General features: G+C 37.4%; 1 protein-coding gene across 1 annotated transcript in view; it reads right to left on the bottom strand.

Annotated features, from left to right (window-relative positions):
• Positions 1-10,682, bottom strand: part of cpxm2 (carboxypeptidase X (M14 family), member 2) — a 31,629-nt gene extending 20,947 nt beyond the window's left edge. The window contains exons 1-3 of the mRNA XM_015039429.1: positions 10,592-10,682; positions 6,093-6,574; positions 2,312-2,413 (exon numbers count right to left, since the gene is read on the bottom strand). Of these exons, the coding sequence (XP_014894915.1) occupies positions 2,312-2,413; positions 6,093-6,372 (382 nt within the window). The 5' untranslated portion in view covers positions 6,373-6,574; positions 10,592-10,682. The remainder of the gene's footprint in view (positions 1-2,311; positions 2,414-6,092; positions 6,575-10,591) is intronic.
• Positions 10,683-12,304: the final 1,622 nt, after the last annotated feature.

Raw genomic sequence — 12,304 nt, 5'->3', positions numbered from 1 at the left:
TCGTCATGCAGTCATCTTTAAAGATATCCCAGCTAAGCTCAACATGAATGAGTAGCAGACACCGATATAGTTTGTTTCCAAAAATTTGTCTGGCAAGTCTTTATTATGGAAAAACTTCTGCAAAACATCTCTTCTGAAGAAATTAAAAATGCACATGCCTGAGAAGGTTTTCCTTTCATGCCGGAGGGAGTTGCAGTTTGTTTGAGCAAACTCCAGCATTTAAGTGACTGCAGAAACTGAGATGGTGCTGACTAAATTCAGCTCTTTGTGTAGGAATCTCTCATCTCTTTACACTACAGTGGATGTTAACCAATAGGGCCAAATGGGCAAATCAAAGCTGACGTGTGAAATCTCTGCGGGTCGGCAGCTCTTTTGGGTTGGATCAAGCCAGAGCACAGAAATGGAACATCAGAGGAAGAATTTCCGATTCAACGCTGGTCTGTTTGTACATGCAGCACATGCCGCACATGTCGCTGTCACACGGCCAGGACTCCCTTCACAAATGAACTCCCTGTGGTAAAACATGAGGAGGATTTGGACTTGCTTTTTTACAGATTTTACTCATGGAAGTTTAGAATAAACTACTGGAATGATGTAGGTTAGAAAAAGGAAACAGCTGTGCAAGGACAGCTTGCACAATGGAAATTTGTATGAGCAAGAGACAGCATGTAATGTAAAAAAAACAAACAATTATTTAGGGAAAGGTTAGTTCCTCATTTAAAACTGGAGTTAAAAGTTTAACTAATAAACCAAAAGAATAAGCAGGGAAGCTCATACAACTTAATTTTTGAATGTTTGTCCGAACACTAGAGTTGCCAATCAACGTATTTGACAAACCCTCGTCCCTGAAAGAAGGCCAAAGCAACAAGGCTAGCTCCACAGAGACACTCACACAAAGCAGATGTGTTTCTGCCATGCTGCAAAGCCGCAAATCATTATCAACATCTGTGCACAATTCAGGGAGACCCACACAGGAATAAAGCATCTGGCTTCAACAATAACGTGTAATATGAATCATATTTTAGAAAAACTGACATTTATCTCTTCCTATAACGCTCTTGGGATGTCAGTCCACTCAGAGGTTATGCAGGGCATTGACATCTAGTTATTTTCTTAACATTTGGAAGCTTTTTTATGCTTTGCATGTATTGATTATGTATTGTATGTTGTTTATCAAGTGGAAGCTTTAAGCTACCTCTAAACAGAGTTCTTGACAGATTTGAATGTTGTGGATTTCTGAGAACAGTAGAAGACACGAACAAAAAAGCCTTACATACAAAATGTTCTATATTTTCATATAGTTTCATATACACAAAATGTATTTTATGAAACTAATTGGAAAGCTAGTCATAGAACCAATGTTCCTATCCTGAAAGCAAGACTATTCACACCCCTTAAACGTTTTCACATTTTATTCTGCCACAACTCAAATGGAAGAAAACATATCCACAGTTTTGAAATGTTATACAAATAAAAATCTGAAAAGTGCGGTGTGTCATTTCTGAGAATTCTTTGCAACACAGATCTAATTCAGACTATAAGAATATTATCTGTGAACATTATTTTAAAGAATTGCCTCATATTTACTACATATTAACTACAATTTGTAACTATTAAATGTTACAATTAACTTTTAATCGTTACAATTAAGTATAAATTGTTAATAGTTAATTAACTATTAAATGTAGTTACATATTGCATTCAACTATAACTAGTTAAATGTAATTAGATCTAACTTGCAAAATGATATTTAATATAGTCACTTTATAACTATATTCAATGTAGTTACAAAGTGGAAGGTGCATTTATAACTTAAGATTAACCTCATAAAAGGATACGAATTAATCCCATTACATAGTCCTTAATCCCATTAATCCTCACACTAGAGAAGCTATAAGTATTTTTCAGAGCACCTTTGCACTTTTAGTAAAGAGAGTTCAATTAGCATTCAAGAAAAGCTACTGAGATATCTGGTCTCAGTATAGCAAATTTATTGCAACCCATTTATTGTAAATTTATTGCAACCAAACACAACACCTTCCAGCCAAAGAGGACATTAGTGCCTCTGTGGTTGAAATCCATGCTGTAGAGCATCATTTATATAACCAGACCCTTCCTCAAAGTAAAAATAGTTATTCCCAGAACATTACACCTTTCCAAAATATTTGTAATCTCTGAGAGAAGTCCTGCTATTCCATCCTAACAGATCCTGTGGAGATGGAAATAGGTCTCTGACTCTTTGGGGGAAAGATTGATTTTATGAGCTCAATAAATTCCCTCAACAAGCAAGTAGCTCTGGTTTTTCACTCACCCTCTGTCATCGAGTTGAACTCTGCGTCTCCTTCTGAGATGATGTTTGATTCTTTCAGGGTGCTCTTCTTGTTCTTCACTGTCTTTCTGTTGGGCGTTTTCACTGAGAAAATGACAAAAAAAATGGAAAATAGTCAACTTACTAACTCTTTCCATCTTTTATTATATATCGAAACTTATATGAATCTTCTATTAAAATCTAAAACCAACAACCTTCACAAGTCAAATAACACGGAAATCCTGTAGGAAAAGGTGTTTTTAAGCAGGACAATTATCCTAAACCTGCAACAAGAGCTACATCGCAATAGTTCAAATCAAAGTATATGCATGTGTCATGGTCAAAGACATTCTCCATCCAATATGACTGAACTTCAACTATTTTGCAGAAATGAACAAGTAACCATTTCTACCTTTAAATGTACTGTAGCATTTAAAAAGTGGTTGCATGTGACATGTGATGAACAAGTCATGGAAGCATATGGGCTCTTTACATGTCAGCTTCGGTGTTCGGGGATAAGCGGCTCGGTCGCTTCCGGTCTATTGAAAATGGCATTTTACACTAGGTGCTTGCAGGGCTTGCCCAAGGTAACAATTAATGATCGAACCGAAGCCCCAACAAGAAAGCTGGAGAAAGGTTTTAAGATGTACGCCTCATTATACATTCACAGGTGAGTTTTACTTTATTTTAACTTTGTGGCTAACATTAACTTTAGCTTATGCTAGTAGCCAATATTCTCGGACATTTTTCTTTTAAAAATGTGCCACTTAAGTATCTAAACATTTTAATTAATTCCGATGGACAATGTCTTTACCTTATTTCCAATTTATTTTCAAGTATATTCTGTGTGTTTATTGTCGTTAATGCCAAACAGAGACCAAGTAACGGGGGAGATTATGGTTCGGGCTTTTTGCTTCCGAAGCATGAGGAAGCACAACAAGCCCCATAGCTCAAAAGTAGGGCAGCACTGGTGTCAGAGTTCTAGTTCAGCTGACTGTTCAGCTTCAAAGTTGTTGCTTTTAGAAAAATGTGGCCGTGTTTCTTAAGGTCTGTTATTTCGTTTTATTACTTTTGCATCCTTCTTGTTAAGAACTCAAATTGGATGGTGTTTACAGTAGTAGTGTGTACATGGGGATCAGTTGCTCGGCTGTCTGGCTCTGGTCTGCTCACTCGTTCCCATACACTGGCTCTTTCAGGCTGAATACAGAAGTGATTCCATGGAAATAACACAGGGACGACTCCTTTATTGACCATCTGTCTCCCCCCGGTAGTTTTAGGCTGAAGAAGCTGATCCGGAGTCAAGTGAAGGCTGCAAACTTTGCTGTGCGGTGTATAACTGGTACTGGTAGTGACAAATATTTACAAGCCACCGTCTTCTTAATTCAGGATCGCTTGAAAATCCATGAAAACTCAAAAGCCCATTATATTTGGAAGATAACAGTGTTCATAGTATTGCTTTATTTTGCGTCTGAAATATGACTTTGTCTTTTCTTGTGGATGTGACGTCAGCGCCGCCAGAGCCCTTTGTGATAAAAGAATGCAAAATGTCATGGGTACATCAATATAAACCTTATGCATTTAGATTAACAGAAAATTTACGTTTGTCCACAGAAATATCCATAACGTATGCCAACATGGTTGCACTTTTTATAGATTTTGCCACATTAAAACCACTAACTGCATTCCACTTGATCAAAATTTTGTGTGATGGTCCAAAAATAAAATTAAGCATAACTCTAGTGTAAAAATACAACTATGCATGATTTTTTAAAATGTTGTACCCATAAAAATCTGGATATGGAAAGCCTTTGTATTGTGTTCCTCAGTTGGAACCATAAACAAAAACAATGACACAGCACTGCAGGACTGAGTGACTGTAGCTTATATACTCACATTTTTAAACTCAGAAAATGTTCTAGTTGAACCAAAATCGTCAGAAACTAATGACATAATTTACAAAGTTACTTTCTAAGTTCTGCCATTACTTTAAGCACGTCAGTTCCTAGCAATGACACAGGAGTAGTAAATTGAGTCCTAGATTACATTCAATTTACGAGCTCATTTTCTGATTAAATAAACATTCACCAGTTTGAGATAGTAGACATTGCATTGTTCAAGTGGATCTAGTAGTTAAGACCAGAATTATCAAATCAAATCAAATTTTATTTGTATAGCACATTTCAGCAGCAAGGCATTTCAAAGTGCTTTACATAATTAAAATAAAAACAGCATGTGAGAAAATATATTTACAAAACAGTTTGAACATTAAAAATATATTAATCTAATCTGATCCCGAGTTTTTAATTTAGAGGTAATGAAAACACTTCATCTTTAATTGATGAAAGGTACATCAGGCAGTTTATCTTCCTGCATTTCATTACATTTGAGTGGAGCGATATGGATCGATGCCATTTTGGGTCAAAAAAGAATTTTGAAAAGAATGCTGTCTGTGCTCAAGTAACAAAACTGAACTTGATAACCTATGCTTGTGGTTTTTAAACACCCTAAAGCAAAGCTTCATTAAGAGACTGCAGATACAATTACCTTCACATTATAGAAAAGTGATAGCTTTATTACATTTGACATACAATATTGGTTATTTCCTCCCATTTAGATGTTTTTTAGCTTTAGCTAGACATTAGAAGCTAAAATTATGTTTAACTACAATTTTATAATTTATTGTACCTACATGAAGTTGTACTATTTTTTTCCTACAGAGTGCCTTTAGATTGTTGTTTTTGTTTTTATTATATGCACCTACTTTTTTCACTTCTGGCATGTGCACAGTGTCGTCACATGTCCTTCAACTTCTTTCAAGCACCATATGTTCTCAGGCTTTTTTAAGATTTTTTTTTTCCCTGTCCAACTTGGTTATGAATCTAAAGTGACGAGTCACTAAGAAATCCAACATGTGGACTATTGACAAGCTCTGGGTTACACGTATAGAAGTTATTTTATGTTGCTGACAGTTATTATGGGAGCCTATCAACACTATAGTTATTTGTTGTAATAACACCAAAGGAAATATTGTTTTTATCAAAAAGGAGGGGAGCAGCAAGTTTTGCTTTCATCCTCCACCCACAGTCCCACCTGCAGACAGTTTCCCTGCTGAAACATGTAAAGTCACATGCCTGCTACATGAGGTCAGCATGACTTCATTCAAGCACTATATGCTCGCAAACACCAGATACCATCACACCCCTCACTGTCCTCCAATCACCTTGCAGTTTTTTTTGTTTTGTTTTGTTTTTTTCATATGCTAACATTTGTGGTGCACATTTCTACTGAATATTACTTCTGCTTCAGCACCTTCTGTCTAGCATAGGATTTATGACCCTGCTGGAAACAGAAACGTTACTCTAACCTACACACATCTGAGCAGCATTATAACACATCCTCCTAACACATTGAGGGGATTATAAAGGAGGTTATTGATTTCTTAAGATAATGTAAATTCACATGTCACTCTGACTTTATCACCTGTAGTTAATTTCACATAAATATATCGAAGTACTCATTTGTTTATTTTGTTATTTTTGCTTTTAAACTACCAATAGAAAACATTGCATTAATATTTTCTTACCAAAGTTTGGTTGGAAGCATAAGTAACTTATGCAACATAGTTACACTAGTATGCCTAGTGCCTTTAACACTGGCCATTGACAATATGAAATGGTAATCCACTGTCATCTAGTGGCAACACTGTCTCATAGAAGTTTGCTGAGAAAGTTTTACCAGAACCTAAGTTTTCCATGCAGCACTATTTGAAGCTGTCTGTTTTTACCTGGTTTTGTGGGATCAGTGATTTTATCTGTCTTCTTGACATTTCCCATCTCTCCCTTAGGCATTTTCCGTGCTGGCTTCTGTTTCGCCTCTCCTTGTGCGTTGGCTGTCGAGGAAATGGACTTCTCCGGCATTCTAACCTGATTGTACCGTTCCCTTGTGAGCATCTCCTGCATGTAGTTATCCTCATCCTCTTCAACAGAGGCAAGGGTGAGGTCTGCAAACCCTACGAAGAGCAGCAGAGCCAGAGGGGTCAGAAGGCTGAGGAGTTGCCCTGTCATGGCCCGAGGAGGGGGATTATCTCCGTTTGAAAGTCAAGATCTAGTCTCCAGATGAGCCTCCTGGTGCTGCCGGTGCTGCGTCCCATCAAGTGCTCGTCTTTCGCTTCCCCTCCCCTCCAAAGCAAAGAGTTCAGAAAGTTGTCAGAGCGCTCCAAGTCTGTAATGAAGGCAGCGGAGCCAGAGGGTCCATGGACGCCTCAGTCTGGGAAAAATACAGTGAGGGAGGGAGAGACAAAGACAGCAGCTGATGAGGGAGCAGGCAGGAAGGAGGCAGTGAGACAGGTGATTCACACAGAAACTTTTTTTCCCCTCCATTTCAAACCCACCCAGCTTGCAGACACATTACATTAGTAATGCGATTTTATTAGTCTGGGTAAAGGTGAAATGGGGACAGAAACATGACACTATTTTCTTCTCCTCCCAGTTTGTTTTGCACATGAGCTGCTTTAACCCAAAGAAAAGTTTATTTTTTACAACAAGAGAAATAATTCAGTCTTTTGAATACATCACTTTGTTTTTATTCTAACAAACAGTAGCGGTCAAAAGTCATGCCTTAAGTTAAGTGTCAATTCAAAAGCTTCTATTCACCACAAAGCATTTTATAAGACAAACAGATCAAATTGATATCAAAATATACTGAATTCCATTCAGTCCGATATATTCCACACATACGGTTCTATTCAGATCCAATTCACTCCAAATTAAGATGCAGTCTCAGTGGATATTTTAACGCCACAATGTAAAAGTGTATTTATTTACAGAAGCCCATCCGGCTTCATCACTTTGCAAGAATCCCTGAGCATGATCAAGCAAGTAGCAACTACAGAAAGGAACCGCTCCCTTTTCATCGGATGAACCTTATGACTGAACCATATTCAATATTAGTGGCAACCTGCCATGACCCGCTGGAGTGGAGAGAACAGGAAGGAGACAGGTCCTCACAGAACCACTAAGCCAGGAGTGATTTATATAGAAATGAAAAACGGAGAGCTCACAATGTGAATGAGACCAAAAAGCACAGTCAACAAAAGAGACACAGCTAAACATCCAAACACTGAGGCAGGGTGACTTTCTGTGAGAAAGAAACTCGAGGAGAATATAGAATCTTAATGGCAGCATCGGCTCCATCCAGGAGAAAAACACAACCACAGCTTTTATTTTGCAGTCAGAAGTGTTGCTGTGAAGTTACAGTTAGTTTAATTTTCAGAAGAGGTCATAAATAAGTTACATTTATTTTGACCTGAAATTATATATGTGATTTAATACAGCATTTCTTTGGAAAAAAGATTCATTTGGTCATTATCACAAAGCTGTAGATTCATTGTGAATCGTTGGTACAATCCACCAATTCTGTTGGCAAATAATCAAACACATTCACATGGCTTCCTTTTAATCTTCACTCGTTAATGAAATTAACATGGAAACACAAAGAGTTCAAGAAAAGTCTCAACTGTTTGGAGGACAAATCTAAGTTAAGTCTGAAGTTTTATTATTTTTGCAAATTAAGTTACTATATTTGAAAGAGTCATGACAATGGAAAAAAAACAAAAACAAAAAAACAACAGAAATATCGCTATCAAGGACTCCAGTGAGGAGAAAAACAACTTAAGCACTGAGACAGCTTTGCCCTCTGAAGAAAAACAAAGTAAAGCCAGCAATACGTTTATGAATGACTGTCGGTGAAAGAGACACAGTTAAACTAAGAAGCACTAAGCCAAGGATACTTTGCAGAAGAATAAATATAGAGTACACACAGTTGTTGACAATAGTAGTTCATCACACAGCCCTCCCTCTCAGCCCTTCCCCCCGCAAACACACACATGCACACACACCATATAAAAACACTATTATAGAAGCAATGAACACTCAGCACATTTTATAGGAAAGAAGATCAGGAATTACAGAAAGTTAATGGCAACAAGAGCTACATCAATGACTGTCCAGGAAAGAGACACAGCTGGACACAAAAATCACTGAGCTACGAGTATCTGCCATGGTAAAAAAATAAAATAATAAAAAAAAAAAAAAAAAAGAAAGCAGGATTGGTATCCGTTGCCTTACATGAACTAAGCTTCTGAGAAACACTAATGAAGAACTTGTTGCTTTCGAGCACGCCGCTCTGCTTTTTGCAGTGCTTTGCCTGTTTCAGTCAACACATCTGAGGGCTGAGCAACACTTTGCACATTAACAAGCACTTGAAATTTTCCCAAACAAACTGCCTGCGGAGCCAGACATGTTTCTACACAGGGATGGCGCGCTGCCTCGTGTGTCACTGATCATTACATCAGCATCGTGTATAGCTCAGGAAGCTTTTACCTCCTAATTAATTATTCCCTTCCTCAGTCTGACTCAAATAGAGCAGCTGGTGGTGAAGTTTTGCTTTCATTGGAATAAAACACGTAAAGCAAACCTTAAGCTGTCGCATGACCAAAGCAAGATTTCTTTGACTTTTATTTATTTAGTAACATTATAAAGTTAAAGCTAAACTCAATGTTTTCTATGCATCTTATTTTAGTGTGCTTCTTGACAATACTGTGCAAAAGCATATTGGATCTTAATTTAAAGCTTTTGAAATATTGCCAGGCAAAGATGAAAATCCCTTAACCAGCCTGGTTGCATGAGTACCAGTTTAGATGATAACTGAAAAAAAAAAAAAAAAAAGATGCTCAGAAAGGCCTGGAAAGATGCATGGAAACCCAACTTATACCTGAAACTGAGAGCGCGTCTGAACAGAAGCAAAAAGGGGAGCTTAGTCGGCAGTCGAGTCACAGAAGAACAGGATCAGGAGTGGGTGGACAGCTCAAGGCTGCCAGCCTCTGTGTACTGCTGGCACAATGCTTTGCCAGCCACGCAGGCGCTCAGCATTCGCCCACTTCACATTGAGGCTACACCCATCCTCAGCTGTCTGACGTGGGGAGGGAACGGAAGGAGGGATGAGGAAAAAGGCTGCCAGGAGGACTATAAGACTTTACAGCATGAAGAGGCCTGGGAGACATACAAAATCCTTCTTCTCTGCACAGCTTCAAAACAGCTTCAACTCAGCCATTTGACATGCTAAATGTTGTGGCACATGGCAGCAAAGACAGGTTTGCAGAGAAATCCACAAGACATTGATGGATAGCTGTGGAAATGTAGGGCAGAAGATGTGCATGATTGTTTGACTTTGTCTCTGTGGTTTTATTAAAGTTAAGTAAACCACCTTTCCATGATTATGAACCAAGTCAACAACTTTTACAAACAGAGCCACTGAAAGTTATTAGAGAAGTTGAAAGCTGTCTGCTTAGTACGTTCTGGTCTGAAAGTTACCATCAATCTTGATTTATGTTTTGTCTCTGAGCCTCAGTGAATAAAAGCCTCCTCAGTTGTTTTTTGTTTTTTCTTTTGCAAAGCCTCTTGGATTTCCATTTTCTGTCCATGTTTTCCTGGCAGCCATTATCTTGAGTCTGTCTTCTCCATGAAGTCTGCTGATTATTTTTTTTTATCTCTTTTACTTCTTAAAAGTATTTAAACTTTGAATTTGTGTGTGATACATTTAATTAAGCAACACATCTTGAAAGTATTTTCTTGCTGTTCTCATTACGCATCAACTATTTGGTATCAAGACACAAAAAAGATTTAGAAAAGATCTGGATTTAGAAATTGTTCATCAGATTGGTTATACACAGATTAAAATTATTTTTAAGATCCCACAGAAAATGTCAGTTACCAAAGTTTTCTCTGGAGCTCAGTTTAACACTGCATTGTTTGCTTACTGGGGCAAATTTGGCTGTTTATAAATGTCTGTGCTTATCAAGTAACCAAAAAGATATGATGTGACAACTGACAGAGCACCACTCATCACTTCTATTTAGGTGACATTGCTTTAAAACTTCAGTTAGCAAGCTACATGTGGCATGCAATTTTAGCTAGGTGCAGGCTAGCAAACCAGATAGCCTCACTACTAATAGAGCTAACAATAATTTGTTAAATTTGGGTCACTTGATAAAAAGCATGAACTTCAAAAACGCTAAATATTCTGTTCATTGAGCGCTCAAAAACTACTGTTAAGTTTAGCAGATATTTCTGTTAATTTTGTAACTCATCCTGTTCCTATTTTAATTTGGTCATCTGATTTATTTTGTTTACTATTCTCTACTTACTTGCTGTTTTACCTGTAACACTTTTTCCTGTTTTTATATGTCTCATCAGTTTAGTCATGTTTGGTTTACATGTTTTTTACCTTCTTCTTTTGTTCACAGGTGTTCTGTCATTTCCCAGCGCAATTCGTGCTCTTCCACAGCTGTTCAGGTAATCAACCTTACCTGTTCAGTGAACACCATCCCTATGTAATCTATACTGCTCAAAAAAATAAAGGGAACATTTCACTTTTATTTTGTGTGTGGCTCCAAATCCAGGCCTCCATTGGTTAATAAATTTGATTTCCATTGATGATTTTTGTGTGATTTTGTTGTCAGCACATTCAACTTTGTACAGAACAAAGTATTCAATGAGAATATTTCATTCATTCAGATCTAGGATGTGTTATTTGAGTGTTCCCTTTATTTTTTTGAGCAGTGTATATTCCTCTCTTTTCTTTCTACTTCCTGTTCTCTGCTGTGTTCATACTGCTTTGCTCCCTGCAAGTTACTTTTTAGTTATACATAATGTGACCCATGTTGCTTTTTTAAATCAAAGTAATTTGATTATGTCATTTTGGCTTAAAATATGTGTTATTGCTCTAACACTGTGAATAATTTTACTCATACCATAGCATAGCAATTTTATACCATTCTCTGCTGGGATGGCACTTACTGCAACATCTGAATCAGGTGACGCATGCAAAAATGTTTTTTATTTTTATTTTTTATTTTTTGCATGTGCATAAATAATAATATGCCATCAAATTAATTAGTCATTAGTTTAAGGTGTTCTCATGTAACAGAGGGTTGTTGGTAAAATAGATGACAGTTTGTAGCACTTTTGTAGACAAACTAATAGCTCTTTACACTTTAATGACACTGATCAATGGGAAACTTGGGTCCTTCCCCAAAGGCACATGTGGCAGAAGGAACCTACAAATATTAACCCACAACTTTTGCAAAGATCCAGGCTTTCTTTCAAGTTTGTAAAGTGAACTTGACAAATATTTCTCAAAGGTTTCTGACGGAGTAGTAAAGTTTTATTTTTATGTGGACTTTGCATGCCTTTTCACTTATTTTTATTTCCACTTGGAAGTCCATCATAGGACATAATATTTCAGTGTAGGACCAATGGAGCATAACTAACGCAATGGGTCACAGTCCCCCAAGCCAACAATAATTTTAAACTGCATCCAAAACTTGAGAGGGTGCTGCTTTTTAAGCCAAACTCGGAACTGGTACCATAGATATGCTGGTAAGCCTGACAACTACATACTATGCCCCCTCTTGGAATCCTAAGGAACCACAAGTTAACTCAGAAACAATGTTCTTTTGGGACTATAAAATAAGATTGAGTTATGTATCATTCTTGAAATTAGAGTAGCTCAGTTTTGGACGAGTTTACATTTTTCCAAGCTTCAAAAGCAGGTTTTTCTGCAAAGGTTAGAGGACAGAATGTTCCCAGACATTCAACCAAGTGATATGGATTATGTCATGGTTCAACTTTACTTGTTTTAAGCTAGAATTCGTGCTGCACATTAACAGGAAATCATTAGCTCCTAAATTATATCCATAAATTCCCTCACTGTTCTCTAACGATCCCGTGTGGTTTGTTAGGTTATAAAATACTACTCCAGGCGCTGTTCAGTTCATCATTCAATTATTAAAATAACGTAACAACTCCAAAACTATCAAAACATTGTAGTCAACTTAAACTGAGAGGCTGGCCAGAGACAGTTTTACTCAGAGAAGCAGCCATGAGACATCCTAGAGCACAGTTGTCAAACTCAAGGCCCACGGGCCACATGTGGCCC

Source organism: Poecilia latipinna, unplaced genomic scaffold (assembly GCF_001443285.1).
Source record: "Poecilia latipinna isolate Pla-1442-1.1 unplaced genomic scaffold, P_latipinna-1.0 Scaffold472, whole genome shotgun sequence".
Taxonomy (NCBI): domain Eukaryota; kingdom Metazoa; phylum Chordata; class Actinopteri; order Cyprinodontiformes; family Poeciliidae; genus Poecilia; species Poecilia latipinna.
Note: the sequence above shows the minus strand (reverse complement) of the source record. Positions and strands in the feature narration are given on the sequence as shown.